Source organism: Myxocyprinus asiaticus, chromosome 7, assembly GCF_019703515.2.
Source record: "Myxocyprinus asiaticus isolate MX2 ecotype Aquarium Trade chromosome 7, UBuf_Myxa_2, whole genome shotgun sequence".
Lineage (NCBI taxonomy): Eukaryota > Metazoa > Chordata > Actinopteri > Cypriniformes > Catostomidae > Myxocyprinus > Myxocyprinus asiaticus.
Genome location: NC_059350.1, coordinates 54,833,797 through 54,858,016, shown reverse-complemented (window position 1 = coordinate 54,858,016; position 24,220 = coordinate 54,833,797). Strand labels below are relative to the sequence as shown.

Genomic DNA, 24,220 nt, shown 5'->3' with positions numbered 1-24,220 from the left:
TGGACATGTATCATGGTAATAATGGCATGTTTTTGAACATGTCCCACGGTAAAACCATGGTATTCTTTAAAGTACTTTGGAGTACCACGTAAATATCATGGAATAGGAATATTTTTAGACATGGTACCATGTTTTTGGACATGTATCATGGTAATAATGGCATGTTTTTGAACATGTCTCATGGTAAAACCATGGTATTCTTTAAAGTACTTTGGAGTATCACATAAATATCATGGAATGTGAATATTTTTAGACATGGTACCATGTTTTTGGACATGTATCATGGTAATAATGGCATGTTTTTGAACATGTCTCATGGTAAAACCATGGTATTCTTTAAAGTACTTTGGAGTACCACATAAATATCATGGAATAGGAATATTTTTAGACATAGTACCATATTTTTGGACATGTATCATGGTAATAATGGCATGTTTTTGAACATGTCCCACAGTAAAACCATGGTATTCTTTAAAGTACCTTGGAGTACCACGTAAATATCATGGAATGTGAATATTTTTAGACATGGTACCATGTTTTTATACATGTAACAAGGTACAATGTAACCACTGTATATCTTGTGCCATTTAAATACCATATAATATAAATATAGTAATCCTTCAGTGCCAATGTATATATTAAAGTACTGTGGTATTACCTTCTAATATCATCACCGTACCACTGCAAATGCTTTACACAATACAAATAATATCCAGTTATAGTCATGTCAATAAAGCACACTTAAACTGAAATTGACACATAGATAGATAGAGATCTTCTGTCTCACTGTTATTTCATGTTTACATCAATTAATCCACTGACAAACCACATGCCACCAGTCAGAATGAAAATAGACGAACTGTTCTATATCTGTCCAGAAAGAATTTCTGATTTAATTAATGTTTCATTAGTTGTCATGAAGAGCACCCGACAAACAACAGCAACATCATTTATGAGTCCAGAGCTCAAATGTTCTCCTCTTTCTAAACATCCACAGCTGGATTTTGCATTCAATGCACATCTGTCCAATACTATCACTAATCTCTTCCTATATGAGCATATTGAGTTATGAATGTGGATATGAATGTACAAATAGATGAAGAGAAAGTGTTTGCATGCAGCTGGATGTACAGCTATTTCAAACTAATGCAACACAGCTGATATCGGAATATTAATATTAGATATGATCAACTGTGCCTTATACAGAGAGAGAAGAATAGCAGAAGAATAATAAGCTATAATAGCAGCACATTCATTCTCGTATTTCTCTATAAAGCGCACATAGTCTCGTGCATATACAGAAAGTGTTCTCGTACAATAACACTCGCTTTCATCGCGCTTCAGAACTCACCGATTTTTATTTTGACACTCTGGAAAACTCGAAGACCTTCCTCTTCGACCGCCATGCTCGTTTTCCGTTCACAATCCGCCACGGTCTGTCCCTCTGTCCGTTCCAGCGCTGACGGTGACTCACCCTGGACTGAGCCGCTCGCCGCGAACGCACAGCTCAAACGCGAACGTTTCTTGAGGGGGAGGGGTCTAGAAGGATTCCTCGCGCGCTGATTGGATAAGAGCCATGTTGCGTTTTAAAGTGGGCGGGGGCTGTTGCCCTGTCTTCTCATCTGCGTTGAGAGCGACGCGACGCAACGAGAGCGCACAGCTGGCCACACATGTATTTTATTTGCGTCGAACGCTCATTTGGTTATACACTTCCAACACTTTAAAAAAGAGGTATGTCCTGATCTGGTAGACTATAAATAACTCAGCTATTCCACGGAGAAGAATCATTCCGTTTTGTCACAAAAAGAATCAAGTACCATAATAATGCCATATGTTTAAAGATGTGCAATGATAATACCATGATTAATAGACATATTATAGATCTAAATTAGCCCAAGTAGGTATAGCTGCAGGCCGGAGATCTCCAAATGAGGGCGGGGTATTCAAAAGAGGGCGGGGTTACTCCAGAAGGGGGCGGGTTACTATTTATTTAGCTAACCATGCAGCTGTTTCCTTCTCCGGAGATCTCCTAAAAGGGCGGGGGAACTGCAGAGGGGGCGGGGTTACTCTGGAAAGGGGGTTGGGTCCACTCAAAAAGGGGGCGGCACTTCCACTTACAATTAGGGATAGGGTTGGGCTCATGGCCCCTTCCTTGGAGTACAATGAGAATATTATGAGTAGCAAGGGCCCCAGGGCGATCGATTTTCATTGATTTAAGTCTATTTTAATACCTGTTCTGTTATTTACAGTCAGATTAATTCAAACACACAGCACGGATGTGGTACAGAAACCACTCAAATGAAACACAGTACCATTTTAACGTTTGTTATTCATAATGTAAACTCAATGTAAATACTACAAATTATGCATACAAAATTCATATATATTTAAAGGGGCAATAATACATTATGAAATATATTAACTTAATCAAACACTTTAAATATTGATGAATTTAACAAATACAGTATGCTCCTACAGTATCTATGCAAGGGTTTGGTGAAATTCAGGCGGTTCTGGCTCGCGCTGCGATATCTTTTCTAACTCATTTGAATGATGGGGTGCGTTCCTATTTCCTTCAAAGACTTTACCCTCCATTGTGAGAGCTTTGAAGGGCTGAAAGGTGTGGGGCTCAAAAATAGCGGTCATTTGGGGAAATTCTGTTTGGAACGACCCTACAGCTTGCCTACCATTATTATTCTTCCATCGAAAAGCCCTGCTAAGGCATCATTTAAGCCTTTTCAAAGTGTCCAAACATCCCCTAGACTACATTACATTGACAGAATATTTAAATGAGCTACGAGTCTATTTTGTAATGGTCGTAATTTCAAACTTTACACAAGCCCTTTAAAGGTGCTGTAAGCAATTTTAGAGTTCTGAAGCTGAGCCGTTGAATTGGCCACGCCCCCTCATTCCAAAACCCCACCCTACACAGATCATTTTGAGACCAAAACCAGGCAAAAGAGAAGCATTGTTTGTTCCTGTGGCTGTCAAATTCAACAGTGGCACAATAGCGCCCTCGACTGACAAACATTATGAATTAAAGCCTCAATAATCCGCTTCAAATACAACACTATGAGAACGAGCAAAATGATTGACAGGTCAGCGGACACATTTTTGTTTGCTGTTTACAGAGTCTATATCTGTCACAGAGACCAGTGAGATATCTCACGACACTTATTTCATTAATATCTTTAAGGGAGTAGGACAATTTTTTGCATACATTTCCATGAAAAAAATCGCTTACAGCACCTTTAATCTGCTTTAAGATGCTCTCTTCTTTCTTTCTTACTGTTAAACCTGTAAAAATGTCTAACTTCAAGCATTTAAAACAATTTTAAACTTTCAAACAATGTTTTGTCAGACCAACATTATAGTTTGTCTCAACAAACTTTACGTATCTAGTTTAATCAGTACTTTTGAACCACACATTTTATTTTTTCCCAACCCCCTATAAACCAAGTTATTTTTTGTAATGTAGGGCAAACGTGCAGTTATTGCAATGAATAGTATAATAAACGTTTTTTGTTTGACAGCCCTTTTATACAAAGAATAAAGCTTAACATATGAAATAATAGTCAGAAAATTATATATATTTTTTAAATCTGTTTAAACCTATTTTTCTGTAAAATAATGAATTTAAAGCACATGTTGCTTGAATTCAATAAATACTCATTTTGAAATATCAGTAACAATATAAACATTATTGTTAATTTTACTTTATCAAAATCAGCAGAGATTTCCCATCATGATGAGTGCATCAAAATATGAAGGTAGCTATTTTGGATATTACTTTACACGGTCTTGTACTTCCAGAAGAGCATGTAAACTTTCACCAGGTGGTGTTATAAGATTAAAGAGTGGCTCAAAAAATTTAATTAGAAACAGGAAGGCGAAAGAGTCCTATAAGAGGGCTGGGGGCCCTCATAGTCACAGGGCCCTGTTGAGGAGGCCTTGTATAAGCTGTGGGACCCACATATTTAAGCATATACAAACATTTGTTTTCAAAGTTGATGGGCCGCAGAAACCTTGCAGCCTAGAGCCCCCCCGGGCCACTGGTAGTCAAGGGCCCCTGGGCACTGGCCCCATTGGCCCGGTCCGTAATTCACCTATGACTATGGTATATGAATATGGTAATCATTAAATACCATGGCATATCAAATTACCATGATATTACTGTCTGACAAAATCAACCATAGTACCACCACAGTACATTTTTGTAAAGGATATCAAACAGGTTATAAACTAGTTATAATCATTCCCATACAGAAATCTGATATATGCCTCAGGGTCAGAACGTAAGGGGAGGTCGGGACATATTCTATTATACTCCTTGTTATACATATTATATAATCAAATATGAGTTGATGTTGGTTTAATTATTAGGGTAAGAGATAATACATTCTTAGTCTTCAGAACTAAACTGAAGTAAATTTGATGTATTTAACCTAAACAGATGAGACACACTTTATGTTTCAAATGGTCGAACCCTCGTAAAAGTAAAAAAATTAAATATGGTCCCATTATGTAAAAGTTAATTTCTCACACTGATGTCCATATATATATATATATATATACATACTGTATATATATATACACACACACACACATATATATATATATATATATATATATATATATATATATATATATATATATATATATATATATATATATACATATATATATGAAATTATAATTTATATATTTGAGCATATATGCAGAAGCACAAAAACCATATATGCAAGGTATGCAATGCATAGGGGCGCCATGTAAAGGGGGCATCAGCGGCTCACTAAAGGTGGTGCAATCGGCCTCCTCGACATGTTGGAGGGGTCGAGGATATGCGACCCTCACTTGACAGATACATGGGGCACAACATTTTGTTTTGCATACCCGCTCGGAAATGTGTAGTTGCGCCCCTGCATATATGTACATATTCAAATTCCACTAGTATTTGGGAAAATATACAGTATGTACTCTACGAAAACTGCCATTTTTGTAGTATTTTAAAATATATGTTCCATAATTGTGGCAACAAGTATGTGACTGTTTATATCAGTGAAAGCCATATATGAATATATATTTTGTATATGTGTTTTACATATACTGCCATATATCAGATTTCTGTATTGGTTATAAAAGAGTAGTAAAAGTTGGTACTGTATTTAAATACATTGAGTCCAATCATCTGGGTTTTTAACGTCACTGAAATCTCATCGGTGTTGTAAAAAGAGAAAAACCTCTGTGACAACAGACATGTTGCCAAACATCAATTTAGGTTTCAAACTGCAGTCTTGTCCTTCACTGTATCTTCAGGGAACTTAAACACAGGGTGATGTTTTAATGACTGAAGTTGATCTTATCTTGTCATGTGGGCTTTACTGGGGTAATTGTTCGACTTAAGCTCATTGAACAGTTTCCCTAATTCGCCCTGCATACTTTATCCTCCCAAGACAGGCAGATGTGTCAACGGTGAATGGCACAGCGCTTACATTAGCCATAGCTGCAGGTATTAGTGTCTGACTCTTTTAAAATAGCGCCAAAGCTTATTACATGGCTCAGTCCTGCACGTCAACATGAGATAGTGACAGTAAGGCTATTCAAAAAATGCCCAACTCATGGGTGACGTCTGCATGGGTGCATTTGTTAGTTTTTTTAAGTGTGACGCATATATAAAGCATGCTGAAACAAATAATACTTTGTCACAAGCAGAAGCCACATGCAAATTCGCAGTTTAGTTTCCAAAAGGGGACGTCCACTGTGAGTTTATAGGCTCACACAGGGCCAGTGTGTAATGGAGGCAATGTAACCGTCTATTTGATGTTTTTATTTTAGTCAAAACAGCGATGACTACGCCCTGTGGTGAACCACTGGAGGTTTGTATGCGAGTGTGTGTGCACCGCGTGATCTGTTGCTTTGGCTTTGAGAATAGAGAGTTAAAAGGGATAGTTCACCCAAAATGGAAATTCTGTCATCATTTACTCACCCTCATGTTGTCTCAAACCCGTATGACTTTATTTCTTTTGTGGAACATAAAAGGAGATCTTAAGTAGAATGTGAGAGACTGATAGCCATAATTCACTTTTATTGTATGGGAAGAAGATGCAATGAACATGAATGATGACTGAGGCTAACGTTCTGTCTAACATCTCTCTCTCTCTCTCTCTCTCTCTCTCTCTCTCTCTCTCTCTCTCTCTCTATATATATATATATATATATATATATATATATATATTATTTATTTTTGTTGCCACTTAACAGGGTTTGGATACAATTAACAATGGTTTTAATATAGTAATATTGTAGCAACAGTCAGCTCAGAGTCAGCTCTGTAAACAATGGAGTTGGAGCGCGCTCTGCTGGACAAACTACATAATGACACCAATTCTAAAGCATTGTTTTCTGCATTACATGTTCTGAAAAAAGTTTTCATACCTGCACATATCGGGAAACACATACGCCGATACCGATATATTGGTGAAAGTCTAATATCGGCCGATACTATTGGCCGACGGATATATCGGTCGGGCACTACTTTGGATACAATTAACAATGGTTTTAATAGGGGGGTCTGGGTATCTCAGCGAGTATTGATGCTGACTATCACACCTGGAGTCATGAATTTGAATCCAGGGGTTCAGAGAGACTCCAGTCAGGTCTCTTAAGCAACCAAATTGGCCCGGTTGCTAGGGAGGGTAGAGTCACATGGGTTAACCTCCTCGTGGTCGCTATAATGTGGTTCTCGCTCTTGGAGGGGTGCATGGTGAGTTGTGCGTGGATGCCGTGGAGAATAGCATGAAGCCTTCACACCCGCTATATCTCCACGATAACGCGCTCAACAAGCCACGTGATAAGATGCACGGATTGACAGTTTCAGATGTGGAGGCAACTGAGATTCATCCTCCGTCACCCGGATTGAGGCGAGTCACTACGCCACCATGAGGACTTAGAGTGCATTGGGAACTGGGCATTCCACATTGGAGAAATAAAATGCAACAATGATTTTAATATAGTAATATTGTAGCAACAATGTAGTAACTAACTACAAACCATATCTTAAAAAAATTAAAATATATATATATATATGTGTGTGTGTGTGTGTGTGTGTGTGTGTGTGTGTGTGTGTATGAGTGTGTATTTATATATTATTTATTATTATATTATTTTTTTGCCACTAACTAGGGTTTGGATACAATTAATCATGGTTTTACTATAGTAATATTGTAGTAACAATGCAGTAACAAACTACAAGCCATGTCGTTTAAAAATAAATATATATATATATATATATCAGCCACAACATTAAAAGCACCTGTCTAATATTGTGTAGGTCCCTCTCGTGCCGCCAAATCAGCGCCAACCCGCATCTCAGAACAGCATTCAGAGATGATATTCTTCTCACCACAATTGTACAGAGTGGTTATCTGAGTTACTGTAGACTTCATCAGTTCAAACCAGTCTGGTCATTCTCTGTTGACCTCTCTCATCAACAAGGTGTTTCCATCCACAGAACTGCCGCTCACTGGATGTTTTTTGTTTCTGGCACCATTCTGAGTAAATTCTAGAGACTGTTGTGTGTGAAAATCCCAGAAATACTCAAACCAGCCCATCTGGCACCAACAATCATGCCACGGACCAAATCACTGAGATCAAATTTTTCCCCATTCTGATGGTTGATGTGAACATTAACTGCAGCTCCTGACCCGTATCTGCATGATTTTATGCAATGCACTGCTGCCACACGATTGGCTGATTAGATAATCACATAGATGGATAAATGATGATGGTCTCATTAAAACTGACTTGGAAACTTTTTACCAGGCCTTAATAATTTATTTTTGGTACTTTTTAAATGTCTTTTATGTATAGATTTGACCGATTTAGGCTCATCCTAGATCCAGACTTTCAACATTAAACTATGAAAATCCATTATAAAAATGCAAATGATTACATGTTTAAAACTGTGATCATCTAACAGGGATATAAACTGCAATTTCTCAAGATAAGCTTAGTCATGCAATGATAAGTGTGTTTTTGAATGATAACTGACCTTAAATAGCCAAACACAAAGAGAAACCTGGTTGTGTTTATAACACTTTTCAAATTAACATTCATATCAGTACATCTTCGTTGCTAATCCTCTTAAACACATGTAAAAAGATACTCAGGACAGGTTTTTCACACTTCACACTGCCAGGTCAGTGCTGCCGGACAGATAAATTAAAGCAGTTCATGCATGTGTGGAGTTAGTACACTAGTCCTCTTGTTCTCTGTACTTATATTTAATAGTTGGAACGATATAGACATCTAGTGGTTGGACACACTAATGTTTCATTTTAGGACCTTAAGAAATAGGACTTAAACTTGATGTTTTCCTTGCAAAATTGTACTATGGTAACCATTAGTGTCAGAAATTAACTTTTCCTTAAAGGGGCAATAATTGCCCAATGGATGTAATTTTCATGGGCATTTATTGTGTTTGTAATAAAGGTATTTTTTTTCTAAATATATCAAAATGTATGTAATAGTGTCAGTTTTTTTTTTTTTTTTTTTTGCACTTCCATAAATATTTTTGATGATTATTTCATTTCTGTATAGGTTTACTGTCACAGCATCTCTATTTCTTTGTTTATTAAAAGACAAATGAATAATATATTCATACAAATAAATACTATGTCACGTTGATTTTCTGTGCAGCAATGGTTAATTTTCTGTACTCCATATACATATATACCTATATAATATACATGCTATTTCTTACTCAAGGTGACGCTGATGTTTCAGTGATTGACTTAATTTAAATTTGATGAAGAAGCAATGTGGAAGTAAACTATAGCATGTTTAACACATGAACAGTATGATTTGGTTATTGTCATTTGTGTGTACTACTGAAATTATGTAAGTTGTGCATCTATTTAGACTCAAAAAGTGCCTAAGAAAACATATAAGTGTAGAATATGTGTAGCTCAACATGTGTAGAATATGTGTAGAATATGTGTAGCTCAATATGTGTAGAATATGTGTAGCTCAACATGTGTAGAATATGTGTAGCTCAATATGTGTAGAATATGTGTAGAATATGTGTAGCTCAACATGTGTAGAATATGTGTAGCTCAGTATGTGTAGAATATGTGTAGAATATGTGTAGCTCAACATGTGTAGAATATGTGTAGCTCAGTATGTGTAGAATATGTGTAGAATATGTATAGAATATGTGTAGCTCAACATGTGTAGAATATGTGTAGCTCAGTATGTGTAGAATATGTGTAGAATATGTGTAGCTCAATATGTATAGAATATGTGTAGAATATGTGTAGCTCAGTATGTGTAGAATATGTGTAGAATATGTGTAGCTCAATATGTATAGAATATGTGTAGAATATGTGTAGCTCAGTATGTGTAGCTCAACATGTGTAGAATATGTGTAGCTCAATATGTGTAGAATATGTGTAGAATATGTGTAGCTCAATATGTGTAGAATATGTGTATCTCAGTATGTGTAGAATATGTGTAGAATATGTGTAGCTCAGTATGTTTAGAATATGTGCAGAATATGTGTAGCTCAATATGTGTGGAATATGTGTAGAATATGTGTTGCTCAACATGTGTAGAATATGTGTATCTCAGTATGTGTAGAATATGTGTAGAATATGTGTAGCTCAGTATGTTTAGAATATGTGCAGAATATGTGTAGCTCAATATGTGTGGAATATGTGTAGAATATGTGTAGCTCAGTATGTGTAGAATATGTGTAGAATATGTGTAGGTCAATATGTGTAGAATACGTGTAGGTCAATATGTGTAGAATACGTGTAGAATATGTGTAGAATATGTGTAGGTCACTATGTGTAGAATACGTGTAGCTCAATATGTGTAGCTCAATATGTGTAGAATATGTGTAGGTCAATATGTGTAGAATATGTGTAGAATATGTGTAGCTCAATATGTGTAGAATATGTGTAGAATATGTGTAGCTCAGTATGTGTAGCTCAACATGTGTAGAATATGTGTAGCTCAATATGTGTAGAATATGTGTAGAATATGTGTAGCTCAATATGTGTAGAATATGTGTAGAATATGTGTAGCTCAGTATGTGTAGAATATGTGTAGCTCAACGTGTAGAATATGTGTAGCTCAATATGTGTAGAATATGTGTAGAATATGTGTAGCTCAATATGTGTAGAATATGTGTAGCTCAGTATGGGTAGAATATGTGTGGAATATGTGTAGCTCAACATGTGTAGAATATGTGTAGAATATGTGTATCTCAATATGTGTAGAATATGTGTAGCTCAATATGTGTAGCTTAATATGTGTAGAATATGTGTAGCTCAGTATGTGTAGAATATGTGTAGAATATGTGTAGCTCAGTATGTGTAGAATATGTGTAGAATATGTGTAGCTCAATATGTATAGAATATGTGTAGAATATGTGTAGCTCAGTATGTGTAGAATATGTGTAGCTCAACATGTGTAGAATATGTGTAGGTCAATATGTGTAGCTCAATATGTGTAGAATATGTATAGGTCAATATGTGTAGCTCAATATGTGTAGAATATGTGTAAAATATGTGTTGCTCAACATGTGTAGAATATGTGTATCTCAGTATGTGTAGAATATGTGTAGAATATGTGTAGCTCAATATGTTTAGAATATGTGCAGAATATGTGTAGCTCAATATGTGTGGAATATGTGTAGAATATGTGTAGCTCAGTATGTGTAGAATATGTGTAGAATATGTGTAGGTCAATATGTGTAGAATACGTGTAGGTCAATATGTGTAGAATACGTGTAGAATATGTGTAGAATATGTGTAGGTCACTATGTGTAGAATACGTGTAGCTCAATATGTGTAGCTCAATATGTGTAGAATATGTGTAGAATATGTGTAGAATATGTGTAGCTCAATATGTGCAGAATATGTGTAGGTCAATATGTGTAGAATATGTGTAGAATATGTGTAGAATATGTGTAGCTCAATATGTGCAGAATATGTGCAGAATATGTGTAGCTCAATATGTGTGGAATATGTGTAGAATATGTGTAGCTCAGTATGTGTAGAATATGTGTAGAATATGTGTAGGTCAATATGTGTAGAATACGTGTAGGTCAATATGTGTAGAATACGTGTAGAATATGTGTAGAATATGTGTAGGTCACTATGTGTAGAATACGTGTAGCTCAATATGTGTAGCTCAATATGTGTAGAATATGTGTAGGTCAATATGTGTAGAATATGTGTAGCTCAATATGTGTAGAATATGTGTAGAATATGTGTAGCTCAGTATGTGTAGCTCAACATGTGTAGAATATGTGTAGCTCAATATGTGTAGAATATGTGTAGAATATGTGTAGCTCAATATGTGTAGAATATGTGTAGAATATGTGTAGCTCAGTATGTGTAGAATATGTGTAGCTCAACGTGTAGAATATGTGTAGCTCAATATGTGTAGAATATGTGTAGAATATGTGTAGCTCAATATGTGTAGAATATGTGTAGCTCAGTATGGGTAGAATATGTGTAGAATATGTGTAGCTCAGTATGTGTAGAATATGTGTAGCTCAACGTGTAGAATATGTGTAGCTCAATATGTGTAGAATATGTGTAGAATATGTGTAGCTCAATATGTGTAGAATATGTGTAGCTCAGTATGGGTAGAATATGTGTGGAATATGTGTAGCTCAACATGTGTAGAATATGTGTAGAATATGTGTATCTCAATATGTGTAGAATATGTGTAGCTCAATATGTGTAGCTTAATATGTGTAGAATATGTGTAGCTCAGTATGTGTAGAATATGTGTAGAATATGTGTAGCTCAGTATGTGTAGAATATGTGTAGAATATGTGTAGCTCAATATGTATAGAATATGTGTAGAATATGTGTAGCTCAGTATGTGTAGAATATGTGTAGCTCAACATGTGTAGAATATGTGTAGGTCAATATGTGTAGCTCAATATGTGTAGAATATGTATAGGTCAATATGTGTAGCTCAATATGTGTAGAATATGTGTAAAATATGTGTTGCTCAACATGTGTAGAATATGTGTATCTCAGTATGTGTAGAATATGTGTAGAATATATGTAGCTCAGTATGTTTAGAATATGTGCAGAATATGTGTAGCTCAATATGTGTGGAATATGTGTAGAATATGTGTAGCTCAGTATGTGTAGAATATGTGTAGAATATGTGTAGGTCAATATGTGTAGAATACGTGTAGGTCAATATGTGTAGAATACGTGTAGAATATGTGTAGAATATGTGTAGGTCACTATGTGTAGAATACGTGTAGCTCAATATGTGTAGCTCAATATGTGTAGAATATGTGTAGGTCAATATGTGTAGAATATGTGTAGAATATGTGTAGCTCAATATGTGCAGAATATGTGTAGCTCAATATGTGTGGAATATGTGTAGAATATGTGTAGCTCAGTATGTGTAGAATATGTGTAGAATATGTGTAGGTCAATATGTGTAGAATACGTGTAGGTCAATATGTGTAGAATACGTGTAGAATATGTGTAGAATATGTGTAGGTCACTATGTGTAGAATACGTGTAGCTCAATATGTGTAGCTCAATATGTGTAGAATATGTGTAGGTCAATATGTGTAGAATATGTGTAGAATATGTGTAGAATATGTGTAGCTCAATATGTGCAGAATATGTGTAGCTCAATATGTGTGGAATATGTGTAGAATATGTGTAGCTCAGTATGTGTAGAATATGTGTAGAATATGTGTAGGTCAATATGTGTAGAATACGTGTAGGTCAATATGTGTAGAATACGTGTAGAATATGTGTAGAATATGTGTAGGTCACTATGTGTAGAATACGTGTAGCTCAATATGTGTAGCTCAATATGTGTAGAATATGTGTAGGTCAATATGTGTAGAATATGTGTAGAATATGTGTAGGTCAATATGTGTAGTATACGTGTAGAATATGTGTAGAATATGTGTAGGTCAATATGTGTAGAATATGTGTAGGTCAATATGTGTAGCTCAATATGTGTAGAATATGTGTAGGTCAATATGTGTAGAATATGTGTAGAATATGTGTAGGTCAATATGTGTAGTATACGTGTAGAATATGTGTAGAATATGTGTAGGTCAATATGTGTAGAATATGTGTAGGTCAATATGTGTAGCTCAATATGTGTAGGTCAATATGTGTAGAATATGTGTAGAATACGTGTAGCTCAATATGTGTAGAATATGCGTAGGTCAATATGTGTAGAATACGTGTAGCTCAATATGTGTAGAATATGTGTAGCTCAATATGTGTTGAATATGTGTAGAATATGTGTAGGTCAGTATGTGTAGAATATGTGAAGGTCAATATGTGTTTGACAGGCAGTTGCGTCTCATGAAATTTCAGAGTGAAAGCAATGAATCCTGTTTTAGATTTGTCCTGATTTGTTCCATCATCTCTTTGATATACGGTGCATCCGGAAAGTATTCACAGCGCTTCACTTTTTCCACATTTTGTTATGTTACAGCCTTATTCCAAAATGGATTCAATTCATTATTTTCCTCAAAATTCTACAAACAATACCCCATAATGACAGCGTGAAAAAGTTTGTTTGAAATCTTTTCAAATTTATTAAAAATAAAAAACGAAAATAATCACATGTACATAAGTATTCACAACCTTTGCTCAATACTTTGTTGAAGCACCTTTGGCACCAATTACAGCCTCAAGTCTTTTTGAGTATGATGCTTTTCTGTACCCTTCCCCAGATCTGTGCCTCGATACAATCCTGTCTCAGAGGTCTACAGACATTTCCTTGGACTTCATGGCTTGGTTTTTGCTCTGACATACACTGTTAACTGTGGGACCTTATATAGACAGGTGTGTGCCTTCCCAAATCATGTCCAATCAACTGAATTTACCACAGGTGGACTCCAATCAAGTTGTAGAAACATCTCAAGGATGATCAGTGGAAACAGGATGCACCTGAGCTCAATTTTGAGTGTCATGGCAAAGACTGTGAATACTTATGTACATGTGATTTTTTTATTTTTTATTTGTAATAAATTTGCAAAGATTTCAAACAAACTTCTTTCATGTTGTCATTATGGGGTATTGTTTGTAGAATTTTGAGGAAAATAATGAATTTAATCCATTTTGGAATAAGGCTGTAACATAACAAAATGTGGAAAAAGTGAAGCGCTGTGAATACTTTCCAGATGTACTGTATGAAAAATAAAACATCAAAATATATTTTATTTTATTATATTATTTTCTAATTGTCTTGAAAATAATTTGAAAATTTGACATGATCAGGGCATTTTGTAGATCCATTTGTGATAGATAGATATACACGCCATGTCTCTAAAGACCCAAATATGTGAGTGTTTGTTGAAATAAACTACAATGGATTTAAGGGTTCAAATACTTACATTTAATCAATTAATTTACATATGGTTCTAAATATGAATAATTAGATTCACAATATATATTACAAATTTTTTGTCCCCACGTTTTGAATTTCAGGGGCATTTTTGTCACTTTTGGGGGCATTTTTTACCACAAGCCCCCCTTAATTTCTGACCCTGGTAACCATATTTTCTGCCAAAATTTGTACTTACCACAGTTTGTGTTGCTGCAGTTAAAATATGGTAAAATGTTTACTGTATTTTACAGAAGTAATAATAACTGATGTAACTAATGCATTTTGGAATACACTACAAAAAATGATTTTCAAGACAAGTATTTTTGTTTTGTTTTCCTGTAAAAGAATCTAAACATTCTTAAAATGTGATTTATTTACTTGACAAGCAAACTGGCATAATATGTTAATCAAATGTAGTTATATTTATGCTTAAAACTAGAAAAAAACTGTTTGCCAATGGGGTAAGAAAAATAAACTTTATTTTAAACAAGTTTATTTTGGTTGCCCCATTGGCAGAATTTATTCTTGTTTTAAGTTCACTAAATTTTGTAGATTTATCTTAAACAAGACTTAATATCTTATCACATTTTGCTTGACAAGTAAATAAATCACGTTTCAAGAATGTTTAGATAATTTTACAGGAAAACATAACTGAAAATAACTTTTTGCAGTGTAAACAATGCTTAAATAATGCATTCAAACAATAACAACAATCATTTTATTGCATATATGTGTAACAAATGATTTATTCTGTCCATGAGCAATTTTGTGTTGAACCTACTCTTTTAAAAATAGTGGGTGAAACTCAAATGAATTGTCCTTTAATACTGTTTAGAAGAGCTTTAAATGCATGAATCGTCCAAACGAGACGATTCACTAAAAATGTAATGAATCGGACTTTCTAATGTTTCATATGTGTGGTGGTAAGAGCGCGTTTGATTGGTTTCTTCTCTTTGAATCGAGTGCAGGTAAACAAGTGCTCATTTGGGCGAACATTTTGCATCCCGGAATGGAATTAAATTTTCCCAGAACAGACGGGAAAATCAGGATGATCCCAGAAAATCCTGGATGAGTGGCAACCTGTGTGTTTTAACCAGGGGCGTAGCAATCGTTTCAAAAGTGAGGGGAACAGAATGTTTAGCACAAGGCGAAAATAAATATATACAATATATATTTTTAGGGCTGTCAATCGATGACAAGACCAAAGGGGGACTAACTTTGGTCTTATTGAAAGTGAAGGGGACACATCACCCTCATCCCTCGTGTATTCTACGCCCATGGTTTTAACAAGACTGGCTGCATTGACCAAAATAATACATCATAAGCAACTGATGTGAGAAAACAATTCAAGTAGTTCTTCAGTTCCAAATTTCAACTGAGTGCTAGAATAAGTACAACACTCGAACAGAAGTGTTCTTAAGAGCAAACAGTAGACTAGAGAGATTATGTTTGTATTTCTGTATAATGTTATGACATAGTTAAGCATGCGTAATCATGTCAATAAATTACTTTAAATTGAAGTTTAATTTTTATAGTGTATCTTTATGGTGACTGAGATTAGTGGTGCTGCACCTTTAAGAGCGTCGCTTATTGTATCCGCTGCTCCGGTTCCGCCGCTGTTGTTGTGTTTATTCTCTCTCTGTGTTCGGTCATGGCTGCTCATTCCGCTGAAAATCCGTTCCCGTTCCACGGGCTGCTTCCCAAGAAAGAGACCGGCGCTGCGTCTTTCATCACCAAGTTCCCGGAGTACGATGGCCGGGGGGTGCTCATCGCCATCCTCGACACCGGGGTGGACCCAGGGGCCCCGGGCATGCAGGTAAATCGAGCCCGCGGCTGTGGCTTAGGTTTAGGCCGCAGTGAATTTTACTCCCGGTTTAACGGAACAGAAAGACCTGACGTTACCGGAACACCGGTGTTATATTTAAAGAGTGAAACACGGACACGTCTGGATTTTATGAAGGAGAATAAAGCTATAAAATACAAAAATAAAGAGACAAGCTGTGTCATTCTCATGAATAGAGCTGCTCTTACAAAGAAGTGCCATGCTAATATCACCTATTTTTTAACCATGTTTTTTTTAGACATACCATAACAAAATCATATTTTTTGGGGTCATGTGTCCTGGTAATACCGTCTTGTTTTTTTTTTTTTTTTTACCATTTAGGACCAAGTTGTATTAAACATTTACTATGTAAATACTGTTGTATTCTTTAAAGTTCCTTGGAAAACTGTTATAAATATAATGAATATGGTAATCATTCGGTACCCTTGATTTACCATCTGATACTATACCATGGCCAAGAAGTGTGTTAATGGCTTTGTTTTAAAACCCAATGTGTTAAAACAAATAAAAAATAAATAAAATAAAGCATTTTTCCTCTGCCAAAGATGCCCAAAATTGCTGTCTAGGTCAGCAGCTCACTACAAAGACATCTCGCTACAAAGTTTTCTCACTACCTAGACAGTTCAATAATAAAGCAGCTCACTACGATGACAGTTCACTACCTAGACAGCTCACTTCAATGACAGCTCACTACAAAGACAGCTCACTAATAAGGCAGTTCACTACCTAGACAGCTCACTACAAAGACAGCTCACTAATAAGGCAGTTCACTACCTAGACAGCTCACTACAATGTCAGCTTACTAATAAGGCAGTTCAGTACGATGGGAGCTCACTACAACGACAGCTCACTAATAAGGCAGTTCAGTACGATGGCAGCTCACCACAAAGACAGCTCACCACAAAGACAGCTCACTAATAAGGCAGTTCACTATGATGGCAGCTCACTACCTAGACAGCTCACTACCTAGACAGCTCACTACAAAGACAGCTCACTACAATGACAGCTCACTACTAAGACACAGGTGGTTTGTGCTGTCATGGGTCACTGTCCATCAAAACCAGAACATGATACACACAGCTGTTTTGAGCCTTCACTCAACTGTTCTTCTGTTCTACACTACTGAGGTCTGTTTTCATGTTATCTGATATGAGTTTTCTGAAGGCAAGCTTGATATTAAAGTATCTTGTTTTCTTTTGTTGTCTCATGTAGTTCACAACAGACGGGAAACCCAAGATCATTGACATCATTGACACGACGGGCAGCGGCGATGTGAACATGTCCACTGTGGTGGAGGTGAAGGACGGGACAGTAATCGGACTGAGCGGACGCACGCTCAATGTGAGAGCTCTCAAATCTCGTATTTTTATTAAGAGTCACTGTAACACATCCTCTGTTTTACCTGAAAAATGTTTCAGAAGCTGACTCGGGTTACAAAAACCTTTACTAAATGTCACCAAAACATGTCCAGGTTACATTTCAGCCCCAAATCTAAAAGACAAAAATAAGATGGTATATTTTATAAGAGGAAATAAAGCCTATTTTTAGGACCATTAAGACTTTTCTTTGACATTTTAATTCCAAATTCTGATTACTTTAATTCATGCACCTGGAGATTAATTTTCAATGGTGATTCTCATTAGATACTTATTAATGTAATGCAATAATTTTTACTAAATAAAGGAATATTCCAGGTTAATCTCAGTCGACAGCATTTGTGACATAATGTTGATTAACACAAAAATTAATTTCGACTTGTCCCTCCTTTTCTTTAAAAAAGCACAAATGTGTGTTCCAGTGAGACACTTACAATGGAAGTCAATGGGGTCAATCTGTAAATGTTAAAATACTCACTGTTTCAAAAGTATACACACAAGACATAAATCATTTTAGTGTAATAAAATCACTTACTAGCCTTTTCAGTGTAAAGTTAGACCCAGTTTTACAACTTCGTTGACATGATGTAAAATGACATAAAAAAATGACGATTTAAACAACTTTACAGCTCAAATAATACAGAAGAATTAATGTAAGTGCTTTTATAAAATTATAAATTTCACATTTCTGCCTTTTAAACCTCCAAAAATTGACCCCATTGACTTCCATTGTAAGTGTCTCACTGGAACACAGATTTGTGCTTTTTTTTAAAGAAAACGAGGAACGAGTCAAAATAAATTTTTGTGGTAATCAACATTATGCCACAAATGCTGTCGATTGAGCTTAACTTGTACTGAACCCGGAACATTCCTTTAAAGGCAGCACAACTAGGCCTGTCGCGATTATTAAATAACCGTCTGATCGCGGTTATTTCACACAACCACGATTATTGGGCATTCAAATTCCAATCACATTTTAATGCCCAAATAATGGAATTTTAAGCGAATATACTGTATAAATGCCACAAACGGTGCGTTTATGTGTCATTGAGTTGGACTCAATGACTCGAGTCCGAGCATCACTGAGCCGCACCGCGGGACATCAACCAGCTCCTGTCCTGAAGAGCATGTGAAGCACTCTGATGCGCTCGCTGTCAGCAGATGTTTGTGCCAAACTCCCGCGAAGATATAAACAAACAAGTATAAACTTTGATAGTGAACGCAGAGCTTCCGTTTCACTTTAAACAATTGTGTAATGGCAAATTTTCCTGGTTCATAAACGCAGTGACACGGAGGAGACGACGCACGCTTCCTATAAAGTACACATTAGTGTACGTTGTGTTGAGCAGCGTGGCATTTTGCAATAAATCGGATGAAACTACAGACTAATCTTTTGACTCAAACAGGTTTTAATGTAAAAACTTAATGAGGTTTCTTAACAGATGTAGTTTTGTTGATGTTTCTCCCAAAGACAAACTCCGCTGTGGTCAGCGCCATGTTGTTTTGTCACATGACTCTGTGCATCTAAAGTTTAACCCTTTACTGACAGCACAGAGTCTCCTGAACTGAGATCAGTCCATTTAAATGAAATGAAATTATGTGTTGTGTATAGCAAAGCCAAAATACAGCGTCTACGCATGTTAGGTGTTTCTAGCAAGTATTAGCATGTAGCTAGGCGTTTCTATCATGTTTTAGCATTAATCTAGACAATGCCAACATGTTTTAACAAGTAGTTTGGCATTGTTCGCATGTTTCTAGATGTTGCTAGCATGTTCTAGCATGTAGCTATGCATTGGTAGCATGTTGCTAGCATGTTTTAACATCTTGATAACTTGTTTTACAATCAAGCTAGGCATTACTAGCAGGTTTTAGCATGTTGCAAGCATAGTTTAGCATGTTGCTAGTATTTTTTAGCATCAAGCTAGGCAATGCTAACATGTGTTAGCATGTAACTAGACGTTGCTAGCATGTAACTAGATGTTGCTAGCATGTGTTAGCATGTAGCTAGACATTGTTAGCATGTTACTAGGTGTTTCTAGCATGCTTTAGCATGCTGCTAAGCTAAGTGACACAGAGGAGGAGATGCACGCTTACTCTATTTCTGTGGAGTGATGAAATGATGAAACGAAATCTCAAGGGTTTTGCTTCATGAGAGAGAAGGACTCGTGAGTTTAATCAGAGCATTAAAATAATGTGTGAAAGTGAAGAAATTAATTATAGATATTATTTTTTTATACATATATAATTTTTTTATTTAAACATTTTTAAAATATATGAGTTCAGAAAACAAGTGTAAATGTCAGATTTACCAAAACTAGTTGACCAAAAAGAGAGACGTATTTTAAGTATTTAGAAATATTTTGATATTTAAAACATTAATTTTCATGTAACTCATAAGTTTTTAAATCCTTAAAAGAAAATCATAGTTTATCCCTATTTTATTATTTTATTTTATTTATTTATTTATTTATTTATTTATTTATTTATATTTTCCCCTTTTTCTCCCAATTTGGAATGCCCAATTCCCAATGCGCTCTAAGTCCTCGTGGTTGCATAGTGATTTTGCCTCAGTCTGGGTGGCGGAGGACAAATCCCAGTTGCCTCCGCGTCTGAGACAGTCAACCCGCGCATCTTATCACGTGGCTTGTTGAGCGCGTTGCCACGGAGACATAGCGCCTGTGGAGGCTTCACGCCATCCACCGCGGCATCCGCGCTCAATTCACCACACACCCCACCGAGAACGAACCACATTATAGCGACCACGAGGAGGTTACCCCATGTGACTCTACCCTCCCTAGCAACCGGGCCAATTTGGTTGCTTAGGAGACCTGGCTGGAGTCACTCAGCACACCCTGGGATTCGAACTAGCGAACTCCGGAGGTGGTAGCCAGCGTATTTTACCACTGAGCTACCCAGGCCCCCACCCTATTTTATTATTATTATTATTTTATATTTGAAGTTAAATATGTTAAAATGACTTCTTAAGGTGTTTGAAGCACACAAGCAGAAAAAAGCACACCTTAAAAAATATGACAATTTATATGACAATTAATCATGGAAACCCTTAACAAGAAAAAAAATCGCAGCCCTAAAACAGACAATTTATCATCATAATCACAATTATTTGTTTGACAATTAATCGTTAGCCAAATTTCATAACTGTGACTGCCCTAAATACAACAAATATTTCACAATTTATTAAATGTATAATGTAATTGACTGCTGGACATTAATGAGAATAGGGTGTATTTGCATTGTGGTAATGAGAATTTTGGGGGCAATGTGTTTGTCATGAAAGTAATGACGATAGACACAATGCAAAATTTTTTACATTTGACCCAGATATGTTCTTGACAGGTTTCATGAGATCAGACAGTCCTTTAAATGTCAATAACACTACAGTTTTGTATCCTGTTTCTCCTCAGATGCCCGCCACCTGGGTGAATCCATCAGGGAAGTATCACATCGGAATAAAGAACGGTTATGATTTTTTCCCTAAAGCTCTTAAAGAGAGAATACAGGTAATACATGGTCTATTGACTGTGAACAAATACATGTTTTGATGTTTTTGTGTGTAATTCCACACGTGTGTTAATTACATCTGTAATAGAAAGAGTGTAAAGAGAAGCTGTGGGATCCAGCACACAGAGCAGCTCTCGCAGACGCCAGCCGCAGGACAGAAGAGTTTGAGCAGACTCACCCAAACCCATCACAGGTCACAACTCGCATCACAACTATCATATTAAACGGCCAGTTTCATCTTTATAAGATTATTTATAAGTAGTGGCTTCAATTTCACTGAATTAACTGCAAGTTTCAAGTGTTTTACCAAATCTGTGGACTTTTAGTGTGTTGATTTTTGGGTTAAATATGTGGAATGCATACGAGTACTACACACTTAATAGTAGCTGAACTTTTTGAATGTTTTTTAGATGGAGAAGCTGCAGAAGGAGGAATTACAGTGTCACGTGGAGCTGTTAGGATCTCTAGAGAAGAAGTACAGTGACCCGGGACCCATTTTTGACTGTGTATCGTGGCATGATGGTGTCACATGGAGGTCAGAGCTTTCCCCAGATAAACCAGCAATGTACTTTATTGTACTCCAGCTGGTATTAACATCTGTTCTGTCTGGAGGTGTTGTATAAATGTTCTGTATAAAGACAGACAAGGATTTGCATACAGGTAAATGTGTTGGTAAGATGACTGACAGTGTGTGTGTGTGTGTGACAGGGCTGTGGTGGACACCTCGGAGTCAGGTGACCTGTCGTCCTGTAGCGTTCTCTGCTCATACAGAGAGAGACAGGAGTACGCTACACTGGGATACGCTGAGATGCTCAATTACTCCGTAAACATCTATGATGAGGGGAACACACTGTGTATCGTCACCAGCGGAGGTGTGACTGATGAAACGCCCATGTCTGTCTGTGTTTGTGTTTTTCACAAACAGTTCAATATCTTGAAAATGTGTTATGAATGACTCTTATGAGCAGATGAATCAGTCGAAAAGACTGTCTGTTTGAATCAGTCTAATGACTCGCTCAGTGAATCAGTCACAGTTTTTGACTCCGCGAACTGCTACTTTTCATCATGTTAAACTCCATGTCAGCCAAGCACTGTTACAGTGTTATGTTATAACCAGTGTAATTACTGACTGTTCATTCGACAACAGCTAGTTAAAAATGCACATTCACAACAGATAGAGAGGTACAATTTCAATCAGTTCATATGAAATGAATCTGAGACAAATACACTATTTTACTGAAAAGTATAACACTGACTGTGTGTTTGTGTGCACAGGTGCTCATGGGACACATGTGGCCAGCATCGCAGCGGGTCACTTCCCCGATGAGCCCGAGAGGAACGGTGTCGCCCCTGGAGCACAGATCCTCGCTGTGAAGATCGGAGACACCCGCCTCAGCACCATGGAGACGGGCACTGGCCTCATACGAGCTGTAAGAGACGCTGTCAATCATTAAGACATCACTGCATGTAACAGAAATATTTAAACTTGAAACGTGATGTGTAAGATTCCAGCGAAGTGTTTAAACTTTGGTCCAGACATGAGATAAGTATCCTCCTGAGACCCGTGCATGACTGCTGTGTGCATTTTCCATTTCCCCTTTTGATTTGTTACTAGCAGCACAAAACACGTTTTTTCTAGAGCAAATAGTTTTCCTAAAAAATGTATGTCCTCATATGTGGACAGCGGGTTGTGAACTAAGTTGTGAAATTTTAAATAAATGCGTATAGCAAAGCCAAAATACAACGTCTGCGCATGGGCTAGGTGTTTCTAGCAAGTATTAGCATGTAGCTAGGTGTTGCTAGTATGTTTTAACATGTTGTTAACATGTTTTAGCATTAATCTAGACAATGCCAACATGTTTTAACATGTAGCTTGGCATTGCTAGCATGTTTCTAGGTGTTGTTAGCATGTTCTAGCATGTAGCTAGGCATTGGTAGCAGGTTGCTAGCATGTTTAACATGTTGTTAACATGTTTTACAATCAAGCTAGGCAATGCTAGCATGTTTTGGCATATAGCTAGGTTTTGCTAACATGCTTTAGCATGTTGCAAGCATAGTTTAGCATGTTGCTAGCATGTTTTAGCATCAAGCTGGGCAATGTTAAGATGTGTTAGCATATTGCTAGGTGTTTCTAGCATGTTTTGGCATGTAACTATATGTTGCTAACATGTTGCTAGGGGTTTCTAGCATGTTGCTAGGGGTTTATAGCATGTTTAGCATGTTTTAGCAAGTAGCTAGGCATTGCTAGCATGTTTTAGCATCAAGCTAGACAATGCTAATATGTTTTAACATGTTGCTAACATGTAGCTAGGTGGTGTTGCTAACATGTAGCTAGGTGGTGTTGCTAGCATGTAGCTAGGTGTTGCTAACATGTAGCTAGGTGGTGTTGCTAGCATGTAGCTAGGTGTTGCTAGCATGTTTTAGCATGTAGCTAGGCGTTGCTAACATGTTTCTAGGCATTGCATGAGGTCGCATAAGGGTTAAGCACATTTTACCCCCGTAAGTTTATTAGGGTAACACCTCCGGATGTTTAACTTCTACTATTCACGTTGTTTTCAGTGATGACTGTCATTACCATAACGCATTTGTTTTTTACTGTATTACAGTTAAAAAAATTTTGTTATAGAATGATTTTTGTAAATTTAAATCAGCGAAAATGAAAGGCAGTACCAAGGATTTTTTTTTTCATGTTGCGAGAATGAGAATTGATCGGTAAAATGTGCGTAACTGTCATTCAAATAATCTTAATGTCCCTAAAAGTAGGCTTGAGTTTCTATCTGAAAAATTACATTTCCCATTTGTTTCTTTTGATTTTGGAACAAAATAGGATCAGGACTGGTTTCATGAGATTCACCCAGACAAATATCATGACTGCTTTGTATGAGTTCATTCTTCATATTCGTTTTCTTGTAGATGATTGAGGTGATAAACTACAAGTGTGATCTGGTGAACTACAGTTACGGTGAGGCCACACACTGGCCAAACTCAGGGTGAGTCACTCAGACCCGCTGCAGGTTCTGTTGAGATCCGTCCTCATTGACGTTGACATGAACATCACATGTGTGTCTGTGTGTGTGTT

General features: G+C 36.6%; 2 protein-coding genes across 5 annotated transcripts in view; one reads left to right on the top strand and one right to left on the bottom strand.

Annotated features, from left to right (window-relative positions):
- The window catches only part of LOC127443428 (ras GTPase-activating protein 3-like), a 68,943-nt gene extending 67,454 nt beyond the window's left edge, over window positions 1-1,489 (bottom strand). For 2 of the 3 annotated variants that reach the window (XM_051702030.1, XM_051702031.1), the window contains exon 1: window positions 1,352-1,489. In XM_051702030.1, the coding sequence (XP_051557990.1) occupies window positions 1,352-1,406 (55 nt within the window). In that variant the 5' untranslated portion in view covers window positions 1,407-1,489. The remainder of the gene's footprint in view (window positions 1-1,351) is intronic. The other variant, XM_051702032.1, reaches the window with a different exon arrangement.
- A 14,503-nt stretch (window positions 1,490-15,992) lies between these two features.
- Window positions 15,993-24,220, top strand: part of LOC127443425 (tripeptidyl-peptidase 2-like) — a 68,883-nt gene continuing 60,655 nt past the window's right edge. For both annotated transcript variants that reach the window (XM_051702027.1, XM_051702026.1), the window contains exons 1-8: window positions 15,993-16,216; window positions 17,456-17,584; window positions 21,045-21,140; window positions 21,230-21,334; window positions 21,552-21,676; window positions 21,850-22,013; window positions 22,417-22,571; window positions 24,055-24,131. In XM_051702027.1, coding sequence (XP_051557987.1) covers window positions 16,052-16,216; window positions 17,456-17,584; window positions 21,045-21,140; window positions 21,230-21,334; window positions 21,552-21,676; window positions 21,850-22,013; window positions 22,417-22,571; window positions 24,055-24,131 — 1,016 coding nt within the window. In that variant the 5' untranslated portion in view covers window positions 15,993-16,051. The remainder of the gene's footprint in view (window positions 16,217-17,455; window positions 17,585-21,044; window positions 21,141-21,229; window positions 21,335-21,551; window positions 21,677-21,849; window positions 22,014-22,416; window positions 22,572-24,054; window positions 24,132-24,220) is intronic.